Source organism: Simochromis diagramma, unplaced genomic scaffold (genome assembly GCF_900408965.1).
Source record: "Simochromis diagramma unplaced genomic scaffold, fSimDia1.1 OVJJ01000746.1, whole genome shotgun sequence".
Classification (NCBI taxonomy): Eukaryota; Metazoa; Chordata; class Actinopteri; order Cichliformes; family Cichlidae; genus Simochromis; species Simochromis diagramma.
Window position 1 is genome coordinate 2,561,494 of NW_024386757.1, and position 25,576 is coordinate 2,587,069.

General features: G+C 41.2%; 1 protein-coding gene across 1 annotated transcript in view; it reads right to left on the reverse strand.

Annotated features, from left to right (window-relative positions):
* Positions 1–25,576, reverse strand: part of nt5dc1 (5'-nucleotidase domain containing 1) — an 80,543-nt gene that overhangs the window by 23,681 nt on the left and 31,286 nt on the right. Inside the window, exons 7-8 of the mRNA XM_040027713.1 lie at positions 2,803–2,977; positions 614–711 (exon numbers count right to left, since the gene is read on the reverse strand). Coding sequence (XP_039883647.1) covers positions 614–711; positions 2,803–2,977 — 273 coding nt within the window. The remainder of the gene's footprint in view (positions 1–613; positions 712–2,802; positions 2,978–25,576) is intronic.

The window sequence follows — 25,576 nt, forward strand, 5'->3', positions numbered from 1 at the left end:
AGTGGGTTTGTCCATCCTTTAAACACTCTCAATTGCAAACTAAACATGAGCCAGTGTAGTTTGACCTGTTTTAGTCAAATCATCCACAGGAGGAGCTTTTTACATCTGTAATTAAGCTTTGGCTTAAACTGAAAATGTCCAGAAACCACACCAATAAGTCGGTGTTAATAACCACTAACGTACACTCTTATATGTCCTGAAACATTCATATTACAGAGGTCAGCTACAGTAAATTTACACAACACCATTCCTTAAAAAGTATTACCAGATCATTGGACTCAAAGTGATGCCACTTTGCTGTTTAATGTGGCAAAGCCAATATATTCAATTGCAGACATGCAGCAGTAATTACACAATATGACAAACACGTACAAGATAATTGCAAAAAGATGTTTTGTTTTTGTTTAATTAAAAGTACTTTTTATGTGATGGTATTCTTTAAAGTGACAGATTATTATTTTTATATATTTGAAATCATAATAATATTTTAATGTAACATTTAACAACATTTTGAAACCTCCAGTCGGTGGAAAATTTATATATTTGAACCTTTTCTACAGATATTTTCAAGGCTTAAATAACTGAGAAATGGGTGTGGTGATCTTTTACTTACCAAGGGTTCTAAAGGGCCTCTGCTGGGGCACCAAGGAGAAGAATCCTGGCTTAAGGGCATTTGTGATAATGATGTCAAATAGTTCCTCAAAGTCCTTCCTGTAACAGCCAGAGAAAACTCTTTAGACTCGACAACTCGTGGAAAGCATCCAAGTACACAAGTGCACACAGTGAGGCTGAATGAGCCTAAACAATCAGATGATACAGATGATAGAAAACACAGAGCAATAAACAGTGAAGAAATGCAGACTAAAGTAAACACAGACCTACAGTCATGAGGACTTTAGTATACATGTTTATGAGGAAGAATCTTCCTTATAAGGAGAGAAACCAACAAGTGGCTCATGAAGCAAGACATAAATATTAGTATGTGCCAAGCTTTAATTGCTTCATGACAAAAGTGCTCATTATAGTACAGTACAGTATATAACTGTGGTAAAAATGGGTTTCTGCACATTTTAACAATCATAATTCAGAACTCAAAAGTCTATTTGTACTGAAAAATATATTAATATAATTGTGATCCACACTTTGCAACTATAACTGCTTTAGCTCTTCTGGGAAGGCTTTCCATGAGGTTTAGGAGTGTGTTTATGGGAAAGTCAGACAGTGATGTGTGACTTTGGAAAAGGAAGGGCCATCCCCAAACTGCCTACACTGGGTCAGGGACAAGGAGTTTAACCCTTTCATGCATAGTGGTCACTACAGTGGACAGCTATTCAAAGGCGGTTTTCTTGTATTTGTGTCTGTGTTGATAGTATACTTGCATATAAACCACTACATTGGACACTGTTGTGTCACTCCATACCCTGCCACTCACTGGGTGACAGGGTTATATTTGTTATATTTGTTACATATATTGTTATAAAATATATTTAAAATATATATAAAAAAATATTTTTGTTATGTTATAGTTCTTTCACATTTTATTTTAGTAGTTTGTCAAATTCATAAGTCAAAACGTATGTTGTCCACCTAAGTGGACATGTAAAAACCTCTTTGAAAAGTGCATGTTTAAAAAAAATTAAGTTCAATTTTTTTTAAATTCAGTTTTGGCTGCCCATATGACCCACTCCCACATTAGCCGAAGAAAATGGATAAACATCTCAACTTTCAGTACTTTATATAAACCAGAAAACATGCTTATATAGTCAGTGGAATAAACACTCACAGAATCATGAAATGGTGCTATTCTTCTTATAAAAAAAAGTCTTCATCCAATTGTACCAAATAGTAATGCCCACTTTACTGGACGGTTGGTCAGTATTAGCTTGTACTCTCCTGTTGGACATAGCTGGCTTTCCTGTGCTATTTCTGACAGCCTCGTGTCATTGGTGTTCAGCCACTATTTGCCACACAGCAACTACTGTGGGCCAGTGACGATTTTCTCTTGAAAAGGACGGTGGCATGATGACAAAGGAGAAGCCCCGTTTCTCAATAAAGTGCTTTCTTAACATATCACACATTATGTGCTGACACCAACACATTTCCCTGGAAGAATACACCAACTACCTCAATCAGCACAAACACTCCTCCCTAAACCACTTCAGCCTAATTTCTAAGTCTTACAACAGAAATCTGCTGACCTTGTAAAGGTCTGAGTGTGTGTGTGTCAAACACACACACTCAGACAGGCCTCTGCTTTCTGTGGAAGACGACAGGAAATGGTGTCAGAGGAGGACATCCAGAGCAAAACGGCTTTAACCTGAAAACTTCACATGGAGCAACAGCTTCAAGCAATGGAGACTGAAAAAACCCCAAACTATCGACAAGGCCAGAGAAGAGGATAAGAGCCGACAAAGAACAAGAAGGGCTTATCTAAGTCCAAACACAGCAGCAACGTGGACACTGTGTTGTTTCAAGGCCCTGTACTGCTGCTTGATCGAGTGTGAAATGGGGCTTAGGCTACAAAAACAAGGCTCTAACCACACTTTGTATAGTGCAGACAGAGGGAAGCTGGTAATGCACAAAGCCAGTGATTTGAACAGTAGCCCCACCGCTACAATTTAAAAACACAGACCTCATCAGCATCCTGCTGGGCAGATTTAGAAAGGTCAAGGATGAGTGAGTTGAATGAAAAAAAGAATAGGTTAAAAGCCCTATTTGGACTGTTATGGTAAACAAAGCAGATGAGGTTCCAGCTTTGTTAATGGAGGTGCCAGTGTGAAGTATCGGTGTGGGCAGTCTTACCCCAGGATGTGTTCACAGATGAGCCTGCAGTAGTCGCTATGGGAGCTGGTGATGAGGAGCAGAACCTGGCCAGCATTTTTCATGCTGCGCAGCCAGGTCTTGACAGAGTCGGAACAACGCTGCAGGTACTGGCCCGGATCCCTCTTCACACTTGGGAAGTATGTCCCTGCATCATCTGTGGGGAAACACAACAGTAGTAAGACAAGTGCACGCTATGTAAACAAAAGTGACACTGCTACTATTTCACATTCAGATTTCCACAATCTGACAAACCTCGACAGAGACTCCAGTAACAAAGCTACAATAGTTATTTACTATGGTAATAGTTGATTACTGTAGCTGTGAAGCACTACTACCATGCCGCTTGGGGCTTCCTATTACACACTGAGTGTTTCTTTTTCACTCTCCCTATGTTTATACACCTCTCTGTATTTAATCATTAGTTAGTGTTACTGTGGCTTTTGTCTTGTGTCACTCTCTTCATCTTTTCATCTCCAACTAGTCATGGCTTTGCCTCCCTGAACCTGCTCAGTTGAAGGTTTCTTTCTTTTAAAAGGGCGTTTTTCCTTCCCGCTGTCACCAACTGCTTGCTCAAAGTGGGCCATTTAATTTTGGGGGTTTTCTCTATATTATTGTAGCTTCTTTACCTTACAAGACAAGACAAAGCCCATTGAGGCCACTATTGTTGTAATTTTGCACTATACAAATCAAAGTCAACTGAATTAAATTGAACTGAACTCATTTGTTATTTACAGTCCAATGCTAGAACACCCTCAGCTGCTGAACATAACAGCATTTCCTTACTACCCACTGACCATCTCATTAAAATTGATCCCCACTGTAACATACGTGTAAGTTACAGTTGTGTCATAGAGCTAAACTGACAGCATGTTTCTGAGTGGCTAACACAGGTCTGTTTTTGGTCTGCTGTACCATCATACAGTGCAAATGTAACACTATATGGAAAGTACCAGCTGTTCACAACCGCTAACGTAGTGTCCATTTTTAAACAGGTAAAAATTTTATTGTCTAATCTGATTTTTTTAAGTAATCTGTGGTCATCTTTATCTTTTTACCTGATATAACACTTTAATAACAAAGGACAGCATGCTGACCTCCAGTTATGGTCACTTATTCTAGGATAAAATTCTTTCAGCTGCGTTAAAACTTTGATACAAGTAACTACCTGTAATGCAACGATGCAGAGAAACAACAAAACAAAGAAAAAGAAAACTGAAATCTGCTACCATAAATATGCCAGAGGAGTCTTTGGGTTACTGAAAGAAACCAGCACAGATGGTAATCAATTAGCTTCTTCGCATATTGTTGCAAAACCCCAAAAAAGCTACAATTCTTTCAAAGACAGACATCAAAGGACACATGCTTCCATTTTTCCTCGTGAGAGACTAAATGTTTACAGATTGAGCAAAGAGGGCTGAAGTGCTTAAACTTTTCCACAATTTTTTTTCTGCTGAGCAAGCTTCAAACAAACAAACAAAACTAAACACACAAAAACATGAATTATATTTAAAGATGCCATACAGAAAAAAAATAAAGTTCTCTTTGGAATCTGTGTTCACAAAAGTGGGACCTAAGGGTCATGGCCCTGCTTCTCCATCACTTCACTTCCTGTTAGTATTAACAATTCTGGCTCATTAAAACATGTAACTCAGTTATGTGTCTCATCACTATAAAAACCTATGAATAAAGCACGATATATCAAGAATACAGATACTGCCTGACAATACATAATACACATGAATACATATAATATTGCCATTCTGCATTGCAAAATGTGGAAACATTATCAAATGGTACCTGGAAGTCTTGTAACTGCAAAAATTGTGACTATTTGTAGACCCAATGAATTCTACAGACAAAAGACCTCACAGTTCTGCGATGGAATTGACATAAAGGCAACAATATACAAACAGAAATATGAAGCAGATGGTATTTGCTGACAAACTTTAATAGAAGCTGTGTTTTTTCTTTTGCAAGCAGAAGAAAAAAGAGCTACATTCTACTTATAGTACATTACTTATCTCTATAAGTTAATACCATTTTTAATATCCTGACATCACCACCCTCAGCACACTACCTGACACAGTATTTATAGCAGCAGTTCCAAATCCTTTTCTGTTTAGGTCTATTTTTTTTAATCTGACTAAATAAATAGGTATGTAACAACTACTGCCTGTCATGGGAATGATATGGTTGAGCGGTTTCTCAGTCCTGCACCAAGTCTAAAATGTTTGGGCATGCTGGCCTCCAGTGGCCAAATACAGGACTAACATGGAAGAGGAAAAATGCTCTGGTTTTTTCCAAAAAAGGCAGTACAGAGGTCTAAACAGAAGATGGTGACAAACACAAACAAGCAAAAACGGCTCATTTATCTGGTTTATCCGGTCAGTGAGAACCTCTTAATCCACATTTTTGAAAGTGTTCCAGATGCAAACATTTAAAAAAAATCTCGTCTGAAGTTTTAATTGCATCCACAGATCATTACACCTTCAGCTAAACAGCAAAAAGGGGTCTCAACGACCATGGCCGCTCCTCAGGAAGCACAAAGCCTGTCTTGCCTCATTACCCACAATCAGGGAGGTCATCTGTGGGGGGTTAGGGGAACTCTCCTAGCAGCAAGATTCCATGAAGTAGTTACATGTGTTTAACAAACATCGACCCGACATGCCAGCACCAGATTTCAATAACACGCCGCAAAGATTCAGAGATGAAGATGGCTAAAAAGATGATATTGGATTCCTTATCCAATACCAGCCACAATAAAACATCATAAAAGCACGTGGTAGTTCTGCTGTAGGTGGTAAATAGTGTCCTGTTGCTAGATCAAGGGAAATTCTAAATCCATAGTGTCCAATTTAGTCAATATTAACAGATAGTGCAAAAATTTGTTTGCAGATATACATGCTGACCACAGACGCTGGTCATATATCGCCTGTTTTGCTGATATGTCAGTGTCAGTCAATACTGGCTCACAGCAGCAGACAGTTGATATATCAGCACATCCCTATAGAGATCAACACTTCCACCCATTCTGCAATTCATATGAACAAAGATGCTAAAATGTGTGATCCCAGAACAGGATGATAGGCACAGCTGAGTGCTGTTTTGTTTTGTTTTATTTCTTTCTGTCTCAGTGACACCTCCCAAAAACAACTCAGTTTTTTCATTTCACAGACGCTCTATATTTTGTTCTATATCTCTTCAGCCCTCTGTCTGCTTCCAGTCAAATGATTTAACGCGGAGAAGCAAGCGAAGAAGCAAACCAGAAGTCCCGCAGAGAAGCGCATATTTAAAATGCTGCTCTGGCACCACTGTGAGGCTACTACAGTGTGTGTGTCTAGCTGTGAATATAGGACTGAAGTGCCCAGAGGCCCAGCAGGCCTGTGCCTGGGCACTGCACTGTGCAGGCAGGCGCCAGGCCTGCATAACTGAATAGCTGCCCAGTGAAAGAAAACCACGACCTGCAGCAGGTCAATCTCTTTGATACATCAAAGCATCCTGACAGGATACACAAATCAACAGTAGCAGTGGAAATTAGGGCAGAGAACATGAGCATTTTGCAACCAGCCACACCAAAAGTGATGAGGGGGCACAATCTACACGTTCATTTATTTTCTTTATCCCCCCAGCAGGAAAGATAAAGGCTAAGAAAACAAATGTGAGAAAAGATCCATTTACTCTTTTTGTCATTATACATAATGAACATCAATCTCTGTATATACACTCTATAAAGCACATGTACTAAATCTCTAAAGGGAAGCTATAATCTACAGTGTTTTGTCTTAAAAAGGCATCCAGACAAACAGCATTTTCCAGCACCTGTTGGAACCACGTGGAAAAACTGGTCGGGCCATTCTGTCTGTGGACTTTCCATTTTTAGCAGAACGACCACAAATTGCTGCATCATGTCCCTTGCACACTTTTTTTCCCCTTTCAGTCGGTGACAGTGGAGCTTCACTATCGAAATAACACTCGTGATAACAAAAAGGCAATATACTCTAAAAACAAAGCTGTCAAAAGGAGGTTCCAACTTAGTCCACAACAAGTTTCACGTCAGGTCAAAAAGCCAATCTTCTTGACATTTCTTGCTTTTTTTGACATTGTAAGTTAATTAAACTGTTCATCCTCTCTACATAAAGGTAAATCACTCAAACAAATGACACAAAAGTTGTCACTTTGAAGTAACTTTCATGACTGAAATAAATAAGAACAACAGCTCAGTTACATAAAGTGCAACTACATCTTCAAATCTGAGTTTGCAAATTAGGTGCCAAAGATTGGACCCTCACTGAGAAGAGAACTGTGGAAGGTTTGCTTTTCATTATCGTACCCAGATCTAAAGAAATCTGAGAGCCCTTTAGAAAAAGTTTGGACGGGGATTCAATGACAACAAAAATAGTAATAAATAGATTGGTACTTGTACAGCACTCTCTTAGGCTACGTCCACACGTACACGGGTATTTTTGAAAACGGAGATTTTCCGTTTTCGTTTTAAAAAATAATCCCATCCACACGTAAACACAGAAATGAAGAAAAACGCTGCTAGGAACATGCCAAAGCAACAGGTGGCGATATATTCCTAACCGTGTAGAAATGTTGGCCAATCAGAAGTCTAGAAGCCTCGGTGGGAAAAAGTAAACAAAGATGGGACATAGAAGCAGAACCCAGTCCTATGTGTGGAGGGACAGTAACTGTGTGTGTATATGTAAGCATTTAAACACTGCAGAGAGTACAATTAACAGTAACAGTATTGGTGGAATTCATTTCACCGAAACAATAACGTGGCGCACAGTGTGACGTCACAAAAGGTGCACACCTTTGACGCTGCGTTTTCTGCGTTTTCTCAGTTTTTCTCGTCCACACGTAAATGCAAAAACTGAGTTTTCGAAAATATCCACCCTGGCAGGCGTTTTTAGAAATCTCCGTTTTCAGTCACCGAAAATGCCGTTTACGTGTGGACGAAAGATGCAATCGCATAGAAAAATCTGCGTTTTCAAAAATACCGGGTACGTGTGGACGTAGCCTTAGTAACAGCCTTATTCACCCATTCACACAAACACTATCATACAAGTGTTTTCACTTTAAACATAATGTATTCACACTCCGTTGGATACATCAGGGCAACTTGGGGTCAGTTCCACCAATGCATCTACTGGAACAATAAAGTTTTGTTGATGGTGGTGGAAAACCTAACATTATGGTACAAAGGTGTTACATTACGCTGGGATATATTGACTAGTGTAAGACTGCAAAGTTCAATGTAATGTGAAACATACCTCAACAAATATCACACACTCACAAGTTGTTTTCATTGTAAAACTCAACCTAGTTTAGTCAAGTTGTGGTTACAAAGTGCCTCATTAATATTAATATAAGATAACTTTGTCCTTAAGACAGATTAGGAAGATGTTTCCTAGGAAAAATAAATCAAATAAATTTCATAAACTGGAAGAAATTTTAAAGATTGAATTAGTAAAGTATTTTATTTTGTAGTCCTATTAAATCATACAATGAATGTAGGGAATGCATGAGTTGTGGAAATTCCTCCATCCATCGTTCCATCTCCCAAAAGTATTTTCCCCAAATGGTCCTTTTTATCTCTAAAAAATATAGGGCTAGATTTCAGGTAACTTTTTGTGAAAGATGATGAATTACACCTCCAAGGATTTATCTGCCTGCTGTCCCAGTTTGATCTAAGTAGATTAATTAGACTATCATACATTAGAATATAGCTTTCCCAAAGCGGTCTTTCGTTGAGGTGTTGTGCTTTAAAGGGTGTTTTATCTTAATGATCAAAGAACATGAAAAAGAGAACAGGGAAACCTTTGAGTTGTTCACTAGGCAGGCAGATAGACTCCAGTCCCTTAGCTTTTCTACTTTCTGAAGAAGTGCTACTGAAGTGGAGATAAAAAGCGACACAAAGAACAATGGCAGCTGTGAAAAAAAAGGGACGGTGGTTTTTGGACACCCTTATACACATCGCTGTGGGGGACAGTGACGCCAGTTGCGCAGTCACTTTCGCCTCAGAGCAAACGTGAGGGACACTGCAATCTGTCATTACACCAAACCAGAGCTATATTTAGCCAGTGCTATCTTAAGAAAACTGCAGGCATTCATACTTTAAGGTCTGATCTCAGGAAGATCACATCTTAAATTCCCTATACAGGGTGACACCGTGCACAGGCTCAGTAGGTGCAGCGCAACCGAAATACACAGGGAAGAAAACGCTGATTCAAAAATCCCATTGCCTATTGTAAACAAGAGTTAAATGCACAAGTGAAATTGCCCTTCAAATTAAACATATTTATGTATATTTATCTTAACTACATTTTGCTGACTCTCAGAAGAACACCGAGAAAAGAAAAGCACAAAAAGCAAAATGTGTAAAACCCCGAACAAGTCCAGTCTGGTTTGTTATAATCACAGGGAGTTTATGGCACTCACAGTGATGAATTATCCTCCAAGGTGCAATCTCCATAAACAATAGCTACCTGTTTGGCTACCATCTTTATACATGAGTCTTAGAAAACACATGGGAAGCGCGCACGATCGCTACTCCTCATCAGTTCACACAGGATGAAAAAAATGGCAAAAATACTGACTTGTGTTGCAACAACATCTTTTATATTGCTGACGTAAACAGAAGAAATATTATTTCTATATCCAAGCCGTGGACTGGGACTCTGATAGGGCCCAGGATGCCTGAGAGAAAAGCAAAATGATCACCTTGCAGTAAAGCTGAGTAAGAATGATCACCAAGTTTAATGGAACTATCAATAGATTATGATATTATGACTTAATTATAGCAGTGAAAAAAAGAACCCAGACTTTAGAGACGAAGGTATTAAAATGATGAAGCAGTGATCACTAGGAGAATAAAATATGTGAACACAAATGCCATTGGGCTTTTATCATATGCAATTGTATGCTCCAAGGGGAGGCTGTAAAATGTTGTGAAAGAAGTCTAATACAATCCAGTGAGTAAGTGAAGCACACGTTTGTTTGACGACAGGGATATTGAGGTGAGTTGATGAGGATATCCTTAACTTTTCTGTCAGGAAACGCTGCTGTTAGCTGCACTTGGCGAGTAAACTTTCTATGAGAATGGGAAAGTGTCATTTTTAGTACTGCGCATGCGTGAAACACAAGCTGATTCGACCTGCCTCATTTCTGTCTGCCGTTTATTTACTTAACGGCTCTTTGAAACGCCGCGGCAAAATGTTGAGGAAAAGCACAAAGTTTTTTAAATGGACTAACAATGAGGTGGAGTTGTTGCTGCGAGTAACACAAAAGTACAAAGTTGCAAAAGCAAGTGAGAAATGAAGAATTTGAAGAAAAGCTGTCTGGAGCATGTACAAACTGATATTAATCTTTAATAGGGCTGTCAAAATTGAGAGCAAACAAAACAACTGCTGTGTAATGCCTTCCGCTATCTTAGTTTAATTGGTCACATGACTGCATCACATGACTAAAATGTGTCATCGTTTTCAAAAAGGCTCCGGGTTCGCTGTCCACACTGCGACACGAAAACGGCGTTTTCAAATTTATCCGCTTTGGAGAGCGTTTTCAAAACGCTCCATTTTCCTTGACCGAAAACTCCGTCTCAGTGTGGACAGAAGGCCAAAACAGAGAGAAAAAGATGCGTTTTCAAACGAAAATGTATTAGTGTGGACATGACCTCCCTCTCTCTCCACATAGCACTGTTGCCTCCAGTGAAAGTCCTGACACCCCTCCCCCAACTATCACTTTCACTCACAACCAGGTTCAGAGGCAAATAAGGAGACTCCACTCCGGCAAGTCTGTTGGACCAGACAGGGTGAGTCCCCGCATCCTCAAGGCTCAATTGTGTCTACACCCATCTGGACCAGCCGGCAAGCACTGTGAGGGTCATGTTTTTTGACTTTTCCAGTGCATTCAACACCATCAGGCCAACCCTCCTGGGTGATAAACTAAGAGAGATGCAGGTGGATGCTTCTCTGGTGTCCTGGATTGTTGATTACCTGACAGGAAGACCACAATATGTACGTCTTCCACAGTGTGTCTGACAAGATAATCAGCAACATAGGGGCACCACAAGGGACTGTCCTCCCCCCCTTCCCTCTTCCCCCTCTACACCACAGACTTCAACCACTGCACAGAGACCTGCCATTTTCAGAAGTTTGCTATTGACTCTGGGGTGGTTGGATGCATGAGCAAGGGTGATGAGTCAGAGTACCGGGCTGTGGTTGACTCCTTTGTCACGTGGTGCAAGCAGAATCATCTGCAGCTCAACGTGGCAAAGACCATGGAATTGATTGTGGATTTTAGGAAGACCAGGAAAACCTTGACCCCTGTTTCAATCCAGAGGATCAATGTGGACATTGTGGAGAACTATAAATACCTCGGAGTACACAAAAAAACCCACCAAAAACACCACTTCACTTTACAGGAAAGGCCAGAGCCGTCTCTATTTTCTGAAGCAGCTGAGGTCCTTCAACATCTGTTGGACAATGTTCAGGATTTTCTATGAGTCTGTTGTGGCCAGTGCAATCCACTATGTTGTTGCATGCTGGGGCAGCAGGTTGAGGGTCGCAGATGCCAACAGACTAAATAAACTGATCCGCAAGGCCAGTAATGTTGTGGGGATGGAGCTGGACTCCCTTAGGGTGGTGTCGGAGAGGAGGATGTTGTCCAAGATAAAGACAATGTTGGATAATACCTCCCACCCACTCCATGACTTGCTGGCAAGCCACAGGAGTACATTCAGTGAGAGACTGAGATTACCAAAAAGCAACACTGAAGGACACACAGGATAAATAAGCATGTTTACAAATGTTTTTGTGTGTTCGAGATCTCACTTTAGTCCAGGAGAAGAGGCTTGAGGTGAGGAGTGGACACAAGATCAGGGAGAGAGCAGTTTTGGAGGAGGAGAACGACATGATGTACAAATGTTAAATGGTCATATATGAAAGAGCTATTTGTGATTTTTTAATTTAAAGATGTTTACTATGTACAGTGGCTTGCAAAAGTATTCGGCCCCCTTGAACTTTTCCACATTTTGTCACATTACAGCCACAAACATGAATCAATTTTATTGGAATTCCATGTGAAAGACCAATACAAAGTGGTGTACACGTGAGAAGTGGAACCAAAATCATACATGATTCCAAACATTTTTTACAAATAAATAACTGAAAAGTGGGGTGTGCGTAATTATTCAGCCCCTGAGTCAATACTTTGTAGAACCACCTTTTGCTGCAATTACAGCTGCCAGTCTTTTAGGGTATGTCTCTACCAGCTTTGCGTGTCTAGCGACTGAAGTTCTTGCAAAACAGCTCCAGCTCAGTCAGATTAGATGGACAGCGTTTGTGAACAGCAGTTGTCAGATCTTAAATCTAATTTTTCATGATTTGTTGAATTAACCCTCTGAGGTCTGAAATACAACTGCCCATTTTTGACTCCTTTTGAGTTTACATTTGTATTTTACCCTCAAATTGTTTCATTTTATTTTTTTTCCCCTTGCCTTGTTTAGTATCATTCTTTTCAGCTCAACTGAAGTTGTTTTTTGTTCATGACAGTGCAGATTTCTGACATTTTGTGTAATTTAAGCATGTAACAATGTGATTGTTTTCTAACAAAAAACAGTGTGAAACTTCAGTTAGACTTGTGTTTGTAAAGCAATCACCCCATGTTGTGTAGCTTTCTGGATTTTATACTTATTGGGCTACATATTTATTATACAGGCTATACAGTACATAAAATCAAAACTCATTGGCTACAGACAATAATTAAGTTATAGACTATATTTATAAAAAACGTGTGTACTTATTGCATTTGACTCATTTTAACCATAACCACCTGCATATGTGTTTGGAAAAAAAAGGCTTTGATTTTGCCCCCCCCCCCATTTGATTTCTTTGCCACCCTCATGCCACCCTAAGAAAATTTCTCTAGATCCGCGCCTGAATGGGTGGGAGGTATTATCCAACATTGTCTTTAACTTGGACAACATCAGTGTTGGTCAAGTTACTTGAAAAAAGTAATCAGTAACTAATTACTGATTACTGATTACTTCCCCCAAAAAGTAATCCCGTTACTTTACTGATTACTTATTTTCAAAAGTAATTAATTACTTAGTTACTTAGTTACTTTTTAAAAACACGATTTACAACCTGAAGAGGTGATAAAGCGATAGATCTTTCAGCCCAGTTCTACTTTTTCTACATAATCCATCATACAAAATGTAATCAAATGGAAAAGTCTCTTTTTAAAACTTGTTTTATCAGTTTCAATCTTTTAACTTTATGCATCAAGCAAAAATTTAATTATATGCAACATTCTCTGACTTGAATAAATTTGTTTAACATTTAAACCTTTTTTCTGCACATTCCAGCACATAAAATAAAATATTTTTGTGTTTACACTCACTCTTTCAAATAGATGCAAGTAAAACACAGCAGAAAATAAATAAAGTCAAAGACTCAGCGGTCCTGTTGCTCTATTTTCACCTGTAAAGCAGGACTGCGGTAGGCGGAGGTTTACCCTGGTGCAGGTGTGCCGCGGTCAGTTGAAGAATCCGCGAGTTTCTCTGTGAGTTTCCCATTACGTCGTTGCGCACTCGGTGCTTGCTTGGAAGTTTAGGGGTTTTTTTTCGCTGTAAAAAGAAGTTTTCTTCCCACGCACGATGGACGCTAATGTTTTTGTCACTTTTTATGGAATCAAACTCAAAGTAAGGTCAGTTGTAACCCAGTGTTAAAAACGGGATTAAAAGTATAAATATTCATACTCTCACAATGGGAATAAATATTGATAAAAACAAAGTTAATTATAATAAATACTGATAAAAAGCATGTAAACATAAGTTTAATATGTACATATGTATATGTAATGTATAAATGGTGTGGGGGCAGGACTTAGTCCTGTAGAGTGTGTTTGTCAGATCCACTCAGCGACTAATCCTTGGCTGGTCTGACCCTCCCCCAGTCTGTGCGCTGCTCAGACACCTGTGTGTGCCTTCGTGTGCCAGTCAGATACGCCAGAGACACAGACGGTGAAAGATCAGTTTACCCGTGCGGCGAAGAAGCTAGCTGGATAGAGAAAATCCTTTTTTCGGCAAGAATAATAAGAGTGATACTGTATTCCAGAGGCCGTGAGCCAACGTGAGCACTGTGAAGCCCGTGTAACATTTGTTGCTTCGCATGGTCAGGTTTTTTTCCTCTGCTTATTTGGATTGGATTGGTTTTGAGGACCTGAGAAGAATCGAGGATCCCTTTTCCAGTACTGGATGGCGAGCCCAGCCCAAAGAGCCGGATGAACTGGTAGATTGTAACCCGACTGGTTACAAACACACTGAGTGACTATTGAACATTGAAAGACTGAAATTGACTTTAAAAAAGACATAAAAGACAATATATCCTTAGGTCGACCATTTGTGGGGTTTATTTTATTTTATTTTGTTTTCAAGAAGAGCGCTCTACTTTTGTTAAATGTGCACAACTTTAATAATTGTTAATAAATGCAATTGTGTTTTCTACACCTACTGTGTACAAGTCCTCTGTTGTCATACACCCTTGGCTCCTACGAATCTAGAACCTGTCTGATCTGGTCCATATTTTCCTTCTGTCCCCATACTGTGGTTAAAGGTAACTATACTGCCGTACTACAGGCAAAGAAGGCAAGAAGTAGCACTAACAGGTCTAGTATTGCACCACCAGTGTTACATAAGTAAAAAAGTGGCGAGCCAGCCAGGAGCCTAGAGTGTTGTGTGACAACATTGGAATCCTCTTTGACCTTTGATCCGACGCTCACATACTGTGAAAATGGATTTTGTCGAGAAGTATGCCGTTAAAGTACCAAATGCCATTATTGTTAGCGGTGTTACTGATAGAGAGAAAGACAAAGAGGTATTTGAGTTTCTGGAGCAACATGGTACTATTCGTAGAGTGCTCTCTGTCGATGATGACTCTTCTGCATTCTACAAAAGTCAGATTGTAGAGTTCGAGTCCGGTGCAGCCGTTGAAATATTAGCACCTAAGCTGCCTTACCTCTTACAGTCCACTGACAATCCAGATGTCAGTTACCGCATTCGAGCCTTAACTGACGTCTATACTAAGACCGTAGGGGGCAGTGTTACTGAGGCTTACATTAGCAACCTGAAGGGTTTAGCCAAGTTAAGTGGGAAGGATTTCGAAGAAGTGTTGCGGGAGGCCCTATCCACAATAGGGAACACCATTGAAGCTGCTGAGACAGCTGAGATAAACCCTGAAAATGATGCTGCTGATCAGACTTGCCCTGTGGTAGGATCCACACAACTTGGAGCCTCACCTTCAGTCTTAACTGAACTGCCTCACCCTCCTGAACCCATTCAGGGCGCATTCCAACGCCCCATGAGACCAAACTTGACACCTCAAATATTGAGTCCAACTGACCTCAACCCACCAGAGGTTCAGAAAGTAGTCGTCGAGCATGTTGTCAAGAGTGTTGAAAAGACATCACATGCTCACTCTACATTAAGACTCAGAGCTTTCTCTGGTAAGATGCCCAGACCTTACAGCGAAGCTGACTATGAAACATGGCGTTCTCATGTTGACTTGTTGATGGAAGATGCTTCTTTGTCCGAGTTGGAAAAAACTCGCAAGATTCTTGAAAGTCTCCTTTCTCCCGCTTCTGATGTCATCCGCCCTCTTGGGCCAGAAGCCACTCCTGCAGACTATCTTAACCTTCTGGATTCAGCTTTTGGCACCGTCGAAGATGGTGAGGAACTGTTTGTACGCTTCATGAACACCCTCCAAGATCATGGTGAAAAGCCCTCTGCTTATCTGCTTCGTTTGCAGGTGGCAGTCAATCACACCGTGCGCAGAGGTGGGCTTGAACCACATGAAGTAAATAAGCAGCTTCTTAAACAGTTTTACAGAGGCTGCTGGGATGATAACTTGCTAACGGAGTTGCAATTGGAGCTAAAGCATAAGGAGCCACCCACTTATGCAGAGCTATTGCTTTTCCTGCGTACTGCAGAAAACCGACAAGAAGTTAAAAACACGCGAATGAAGAAACACTTTAGCGCCACGAAACCAAAAGCAGTGTCTCATGAACAGACGGTCACTGAAACAAATGCAGATGTTTGTCAAGCACAGTCAGAGAGTCTAGAAGAGCTGAAAAAACAAGTTGCCGATCTAAAAAGCCAATTAGCTGCCGTTGTGAAGCCAAAGAAACAAGCAACACTGAAGACAGTTCGAACAAGGAAACCTGAAAATAAAAAACCTGACCATGCCAAACCTGAAAACTCACCTCCACCCAGCCGCCCCAGTACTAGGCCCAAGCCCTGGTATTGCTTCCGCTGTGGGGAAGATGGACATATAGTAGCCACTTGTGAGTCAGAGCCCAATCCTGCCCTTGTAGTTGCAAAACGAAGGGAATTAAGAGTGAGAAGGCAGATATGGGACAGGCAGAATGACCAGCTTTCTTTAAACTAAATTCTGCCTCCGTTGCGGGACAAATGGAGGCTGATGCTTTATTAACCCGTCCCACCCAGGTTAAACAAAAAGCTTCACCTAAAAAGCGTGCCAGCCTAAAGTCACACACAAGATCAGATTCCTTCGACTTTCCTAAAGGTCTAATTGGTACAAAGAGTACTGCACAAGTGAAAGTTAATGGTCACACAGTGAGTTGTTTGCTAGATACTGGTTCCCAGGTGACTACAGTCCCCGAGTCCTACTATCGTCAGCATTTGTCCTCTCATGAGATTAAGCCATTGTTTGAACTTTTAGAAGTTGAGGGTGCCAACGGTCAGTCTGTGCCTTACTTAGGCTACATTGAACTGCATGTCACTTTCCCAAAGGACTTCCTTGGCATTGAAGCTGAAGTGCCGACACTTGCCTTAGTTGTCCCCGATGTGCGCACAGCTTCTCAGTCCTTAGTGCTAATTGGGACAAACACATTAGATGTACTTTATGAGTTGTACTCTGACACATGCCATGAACTGCAGCTGAACCTGCCATATGGCTATAGGGCAGTTCTAAAAGTTCTTGAGTCACGACACAAACAGTCCAAAGACAGTAGTCTTGGTTTAGTGACGATGCACAACAAAGAGCCACAGTTGATTCCAGCAGGCCAAACTGTTGTTCTAGATGGTGCTGTAGCTGTGTCAGCCGGTAACGGTGAAAAGTCTGTCTTGTTAGAGTATCCACGAATGTCAGCCTTACCTGGTGACATCCTTGTGAAACCTTGTCTCATAGACCTTCCTGAACGAGCACCTTACCTTGTTCCAGTTATACTCACCAATGAATCTGAACATGATGTGACAATCCCTCTAAATTGTGTCATCGGAGAAGTCAGTGCATATCAGAGAGTTCTATCTCATGAACACTCAGTGAGAACTCCAAGATCCCGAACTGAGCAGAAGTCAAATGTAACATATAACTTTGACTCTTCCCCTATTAGCGCTGAATGGAAGGAGCGCATAACCAAAAAGCTAAGCCAAATGCCCGAAGTGTTTGCACAGAATGATCTTGACTTTGGAAAGACGGATCAAGTGAAACACACAATCAGATTGTCAGATGAAACACCGTTCAAGCATAGAGCGCGTCCCATACATCCGAACGACCTGGAGGCAGTCCGTAAGCACCTCAAAGAACTGCAAGAAGCTGGCGTGATCAGGGAATCTACCTCCCCTTTCTCTTCACCCATTGTAGTCGTGCGGAAGAAAAATGGTGAAGTCCGCCTCTGTATCGACTACAGAAAGCTTAATGCGCAGACTATAAAAGATGCTTACGCTCTCCCCAATTTGGAGGAAACGTTTTCCACCTTGATCGGGTCACAATGGTTCTCTGTCCTGGATTTAAAATCTGGGTACTACCAAATTGAGATGGAGGAGCTGGACAAACCAAAGACGGCGTTCGTATGTCCCATCGGCTTTTGGGAATTTAATAGAATGCCCCAAGGCATTACAAACGCCCCCAGCACATTCCAGCGGCTCATGGAGAAATGTATGGGCGACATGAACCTGCGCGAAGTGATCGTGTTTCTCGATGACATCATTGTATTCTCCAAGACACTTGAAGAACATGAGGCTCGCTTAATGAAAGTTCTTGATCGCCTGAAAGAATATGGGCTCAAACTCTCACCCGAAAAATGCAAATTTTTCCAAACTTCTGTCAGATATCTTGGGCATATTGTGTCCAGCAAGGGAGTGGAGACTGACCCTGAAAAGGTGGAAGCCTTAAGTACCTGGCCTGTGCCCCATGATCTTAAACAGCTCCGCTCATTCTTAGGCTTTTCAGGGTACTACAGGCGGTTCATTAAGAACTATTCGAGTATCGTTAAGCCCCTCACTGACTTAACATCAGGCTACCCTCCTTTGCGCAAAAGCACAAAGCCTAAAGCTAAGTCTGTCCAGTACCATGACCCCAAGACACCTTTCGGCGAGCGATGGACTCCCTCTTGTGATCTTGCTTTCAAAACCATCATTGAAAAGCTCAGTACTGCGCCTGTATTGGGTTTTGCTGACCCTAAACTGCCATATACGCTCCATACCGACGCCAGCACTACAGGGCTTGGCGCCGCGCTCTATCAAGAGCAGAATGGCCAGACCAGGGTGATAGCTTATGCAAGCCGTGGGTTGTCTAGGAGTGAATCTCGTTATCCCGCCCATAAGTTAGAGTTCTTAGCCTTGAAGTGGGCAGTAACGGAAAAGTTTGCAGATTACTTATATGGAAATCAGTTTACTGTCGTAACAGACAATAATCCTCTGACGTACATATTAACTACTGCTAAGATGGATGCCATGAGTTACAGATGGCTAGCTGCCCTGTCAACGTTTAGCTTTAAGCTCCAGTACAGAGCAGGCAAGCTTAACTCAGATGCAGATGGCCTTTCTAGACGGCCACATGGCGAGTTGCTTAACGACGCAGTGTCCCAAAAAGAGCTCGACCGCATACAGCAGTTCACACAGACTCACCTGTCCCTACCTGACAGCAGTTTAAGTCCTGAAGTAGTGTCTGCTATTTGTGAGAAACACATTGTATGCAGCTCTCAAAATGACACCATCCCTTTGGTTCACTCGCTAGCCATTTCCGCAGCTGCCATTCCAGGTGACTTTGTCAATGAAAATGACTGTGGTGGTCTTCCTGTTATGCCCCATATGTCCCCTGAACAGATCACAAACGAACAAAGAACAGACCCTTGTCTGAGGGAAGTTATTGCACAAATTGAAACTGGAGAAAAGGTCCCACCAACTGTGCGAGCTGAACTTCCTGACATCAACCTTCTACTCCGAGAGCTCAATCGATTGGAGATGCACAATAACATCCTGTACCGAACTCGCCAAGATGGAGGAGATGTTACTTACCAGCTTGTCTTACCTGAACAGTTCCGTGACTCAGTCTTCCAAAGCCTCCACTGTGACATGGGCCACTTAGGCACTGAACGTACCTTAGATCTTGCCCGAACAAGGTTCTATTGGCCTCGCATGGCAGCATATATAGAACATAAGATCAAAACATGCAACCGCTGTGTAAGACGTAAAACTCCTCCAGAAAAAGCAGCTCCACTAGTGAATATCAAATCCACCAGACCCCTTGAACTAGTCTGCATGGACTTCCTGTCCATTGAGCCTGATCGAAGTAATGTAAAGGATGTGCTTGTATTAACCGATCATTTCACGAAATATTCATTAGCCATCCCTACCAGCAATCAGAAAGCTCAGACCGTTGCAAAAGCCCTTTGGGACAACTTCATAGTCCACTACGGGATACCCGAACGATTGCATAGCGATCAAGGTCCCGACTTTGAGTCCCACATTATCCAAGAACTTTGCAAGATCATGGGCATTCGTAAAATCCGGACAACACCCTATCACCCCAGAGGAAACCCGGTAGAACGTTTCAATAGAACGTTACTAAGTATGCTAGGTACTCTTGAGGAAAAGGACAAAACTCAGTGGCACAACTATGTCAAACCGCTCGTTCATGCGTACAATTGTACGAAAAACGATACAACTGGTTTTGCCCCATATGAGTTAATGTTTGGCCGTCAGCCAAGATTGCCAGTCGATCTAGCATTTGGGCTGCCCTTTAACAACAAAAGTTTCAAGTCTCATTCTCAGTACATAACAAAACTAAAGACAACTCTACAAGAGACCTACAAACTAGCAACAGACCATGCTAACAAAATGGCAGAAAGAAACAAAACAAGATTTGATATGCGAGTGAAACCCTCAAGACTAGAGCCAGGTGACAGAGTTTTGGTGCGTGCAGTCCGTCTCAGAGGCAAGCACAAGCTAGCCGACAAGTGGGAGACTGATATTCACGTTGTGGTGAACCAAGCAGGTGACTTGCCCGTCTACAGTATAAAACCCCTAACAAAAGAGGGCCCAGTCCGCACAGTCCACCGCGATCTCTTGCTCCCTTGTGGTTTTCTTGCCCCTGTTGAGGAGAAACCTGTCCAACCAACTCAGGTACGCAAACCAAAAACAAGGCAATCACCTAAACAACATGAGGAATGTGATCATTCAGAACTGGAAGATGAGGATGTCTGTTGGTTCAGAGAGGAACCTCTTCAAGAGCCCATAAAGGTCACCCGAGTCTATGAGATTCCCCAGCCAAAGACACACCCTAATGATCACGATCATGCTGAAACTCATTTGCCTGGAGGAGACAACTTGCATGAACATGACAACTTGCTTGGAGCTGACAATTTAACCGGATGTGACAACTTGCTTGGAGCTGACAATTTAACTGGATGTGACAACTTACCTGAATGTGGAAATCCACTTGGATGTGGAACACTAGAGGAGAATGAAACCATGGTGGAACACTCAAACACTGACAATGAAAGCGAGAGCGACACTAACTTACCTGATGGACCTACCTGTGATGGGCCAGTGGAAGAAGACAACTCAAAGGATAATCAAGCAAACTCAAGTCAGTCAAATACTGAGAGTGAAGCCACAGCGACTGTAAGGCGCTCAGAGAGGACAAGAACCCAACCAGAACGACTGCAATATAGTCAGTTGGGAAATCCTCTCATTTCCATTGCCCAGTCCCTGTTTCAAGGTCTAAGCCTGGCTTTTACCAGTGCCTTGACAGAAAAAGATTCTGTGGTCATCCCCATGAAGGCTGGTTCCCCTATCATTACCGTTTAGCTATCCCATGCAAAGGGACTTGCATGATTCTAAGGGGGGATAGTGTAACCCAGTGTTAAAAACGGGATTAAAAGTATAAATATTCATACTCTCACGATGGGAATAAATATTGATAAAAACAAAGTTAATTATAATAAATACTGATAAAAAGCATGTAAACATAAGTTTAATATGTACATATGTATATGTAATGTATAAATGGTGTGGGGGCAGGACTTAGTCCTGTAGAGTGTGTTTGTCAGATCCACTCAGCGACTAATCCTTGGCTGGTCTGACCCTCCCCCAGTCTGTGCGCTGCTCAGACACCTGTGTGTGCCTTCGTGTGCCAGTCAGATACGCCAGAGACACAGACGGTGAAAGATCAGTTTACCCGTGCGGCGAAGAAGCTAGCTGGATAGAGAAAATCCTTTTTTCGGCAAGAATAATAAGAGTGATACTGTATTCCAGAGGCCGTGAGCCAACGTGAGCACTGTGAAGCCCGTGTAACATTTGTTGCTTCGCATGGTAAGTCCCATGCAGTACACGTGCGCTAGCATAGCATGCTACTTGCCGCTAGCTCCGATGCTAACTTCCGTTAGCCATTTTGTAATGAAAGTGCCTTTTCCGAGGCTAAAGCAATTAGCACTGAGTCTGCTGCACTTCATACGAGATGTTCTTTAAAGGTTTATGTCACATTACTGTGGTATTGATGTATAATGTATGGTTTTGTGCGATGTTGTTATGTTAGCACATGTTCCCTTTTCTCATGGTGCTAATTATAGTCCTGCACACTAAGTATTAGCAATGTGAAATTAAGTGCCTTCACCTGCACTTTACTTAGCTGAAACTTGATAAGTCTCAAGCCAATGTGTATTTTTAATGCACTGCTGAGCTATTTTGTATTATTTTAAATGTGTGTTTCCTATGCACTTTTTCCCTTTGAAATGAGAATAATTTGTTGTACAACATAGAATATTTTGAAAGAAATTTAGAAACACTACAAGCAACCAGTAGTAATAATAAGTTGCAGGCATGATAGCTTAAATGTTGAACTACTGTGTTCTGGCCTGGTCCCCAGGTCAGGTTTTTTTCCTCTGCTTATTTGGATTGGATTGGTTTTGAGGACCTGAGAAGAATCGAGGATCCCTTTTCCAGTACTGGATGGCGAGCCCAGCCCAAAGAGCCGGATGAACTGGTAGATTGTAACCCGACTGGTTACAAACACACTGAGTGACTATTGAACATTGAAAGACTGAAATTGACTTTAAAAAAGACATAAAAGACAATATATCCTTAGGTCGACCATTTGTGGGGTTTATTTTATTTTATTTTGTTTTCAAGAAGAGCGCTCTACTTTTGTTAAATGTGCACAACTTTAATAATTGTTAATAAATGCAATTGTGTTTTCTACACCTACTGTGTACAAGTCCTCTGTTGTCATACACCCTTGGCTCCTACGAATCTAGAACCTGTCTGATCTGGTCCATATTTTCCTTCTGTCCCCATACTGTGGTTAAAGGTAACTATACTGCCGTACTACAGGCAAAGAAGGCAAGAAGTAGCACTAACAGGTCTAGTATTGCACCACCAGTGTTACACAGTGCTTCCACGCTTTAAACGCTGCACGCTCATACTCTCTCCCACAATCGATATGTGATCCATTGTTGATCTGCACACAGCTGTTGTCACTAACGGCGCACTCGCTTACGTCACTGTCGTGAGACATTCTTGCAAAAAATCACGGTTTTAGTAACGCAGTAACGCAGCGTTCCTACGGGAAAGTAACAGTAATATAATTACCGTTTTTGCAATAGTAATCCCTTACTTTACTCGTTACTTGAAAAAAGTAATCAGATTACTGCCCATCTCTGGACAACATCCTCCTCTTTTGCAAGCCACTGCATGTGGTGGTAATGTCCTTCTTGGCCACTGTGTTCAAGATGGTGAGGCAACATGACGGCTTCTGGTGCACGCTCCTTATTTTCAAAATAATAATACAAAGTTTTGGAGAATGGATCACTTTGGTGGAAGACGTGATTAAACACTAACGAATATATTCATGAGGACAGTTTTCCTTTTTTCCTATTAAACAACTTCAAAAAATTACTTGCCGCACATTTAAACGAATCACACAAGTGTCATTTACTAAGATTAAAAGCAGGCAATTTACTCCTTTTCTCGGTTTTGTTTAAAAGTTCATGATAATCACTGTAGAGAATACTCACAAATGTCAGTCCTGTAGGCCTATAGGTAGCTATTGGTTCTTCACCTTGAATGCTTAGAGCTGAGCCTCACATTTTAGTTATTCAGTACATATTTAAACTATTTTTATATACATATACAATGCAATCCAAACTCATATTTATTGCATTTTTCACAACCTTAACAGCAGCAAGGCGGGCTATTAAAGACATATTGAGCTGAGTGCAACTATTGTCTTCTCACAATATGAGAACAGTTAATGAAGTCTTTGGTGGAACCCACTTTAATCACACTCCAAGCTGCTGCTCAGTTAAGTTTTTACGACTCTCAGAGCAGAAGAAACAAGAGGCTCCTTTTGCTGATGTCAGATGGAACTGATGTTAAAAGTAAGTCAGAGCTCATTCTCTGTATTCCAAAAAAAAGGTGCGATTATCGTTCCTTTCAGAGCAGCGAATATACGCTTATTTTAAATTCTTAAGACTGAAATCTACTGATCACACTCTAACATCCAACCACATGAGCAATTACCATTATTTTATCCTTGTTTAAGATATGGCAGCGTCATTCATCCTCCAAGGAAAACCTGATGGAAGCTAAACTAGCAGTTCATTAGGAGTCTGCTGTTTATTTGACGCAGCGCAGAACATGCCTCGTCTGTTATGTTGTACGCAAAACACATATTTAGCTTATCTGTGAGCAAACATGGGGCTGATCAAAGAAAGGCGCCACCACAACATCATTTGGCAAGTCAGACATAACACTGTGCATCCCCACCCTGATGTGGGGAACGTCACGCAGTGGAACATATGTACACATTTGTTTAAAAGACAATGACAAAGGGACTCCAGTGCCAAACAGATCATTTTAAAACATGAAAATAGCCTAACACTAACAGACGAGACCCAGGACTTAGAAGTCAGCTGTGGATTTTGTGCAATTTCTCTAGCTCTGTCACTGGAGACACAGATGGGAGGGGTGAATGTAAATATTGCGTGTCCTGAATACACATATGGGAGCAGCAAACTGTAAACACACACACATGTAACGCCATCATTTTTAACTGTTCAACAAACAATAAACAACAGATCATGTGCAGTGCTGGATCTGATGATGTCTAAAAAGTAACTGGACAAGTTAAATAACCGAAAATAAAATGTTAATTTCTAGTACTTGGTTGAAAACCCTTTGCTGCCAATGACAGCCTTGAACTCAAAGAAGTCTTGAACTCAAGGACATCACCAGATCCTGCGTTTCCTCCTTTTTAATGCACTGCCAGGCCTTTACTGCAGAAGCTTTCAGTTGCTGTTTGTTTGTGGGCCTTTGAGTTCGAAGTTTAGTGAACAACTGAAATCCACTCTCAGTTGGGTTACAATCAGCTGACTGACTTGGTCATTCAAGAATATTCCACTTTTTTGCTTTAATAAACTCCTAGCTTGCTTTGGCTGTATGCTTTTGGTCATTGTCCATCTGCATTATGAAATGCCGCCCAATCAGTTTGACTGCATTTAGCTGTATTTGACCAGACAGTGTGTTTCTGAACACCCCAGAATTCATTCTGTAAAGCCATCACAGTGCCTTTACAGATTATGTGGTATGCTTTGGATCATGAGCTGTTCCACGCCTTCTCCATACTTTTTTGTTGCCATCATTCTGGTATTGATCCCTGTTTCATTTGTCCAAAGAATGTTTTTCCTCAACTCTGCTGGCTTTCTTAGATCCTTAGATGTTTCCTTCTTCTTCTTTTTTTTTAGCAAGTTCAATCTAGCCTTTCTATTCTCAAGGTTTATGAGCGGCTTGCACGTTGCAGTGAACCCTGTGTCAATCCTTACTTTAATGCAATTCTCTTTATGGTACACTTGGATATCAATATGCCAACCTCCTGGAGAGTGTTGTTCACTTGGTTGGCTGCTGTTAAGGGGTTTCGCTTCACCATGGAAATGATTCTGCGATCATCCACAAGTGTTGTCTTCCATGAACATAAGTTCAGTAGTGCTTTCTTTCTTTCTCAGAGAATGTAACAAACTGTAGCAATTTCGGAGATGTATTTTTTCTTGTTTTCACAGCTCAAGTATGCCTTTTTTCACCTGCATGGAGAGCTCCTTTGACTGCATGTGGTCTGTTTACAGCAAAATCTTCAAACACCACACCTCACATAAAACTCCAGGCCTTGCTTAATTGATAATGGCTATACAAAGCAATTGCCCATACTGGCCCATGAAATGCCATTAAATTGTGTCCAATTACTTTTGGTCATGTTAAGGAGCTGAAACACCTAAATCCTTCATCCAATTTCAGTGATATATTCTGAGAGTCTACACATTATGTCTATCTCCATTATATAAATGCATTGTGCAATAAATGCACAGTGTCAATGTCCAAATATATATGGGCCTAGCTGTATGTACTGCTTGTGTTTTTCTATCACTGGAGAGAGACAGCAAAGTAAAACCTCAT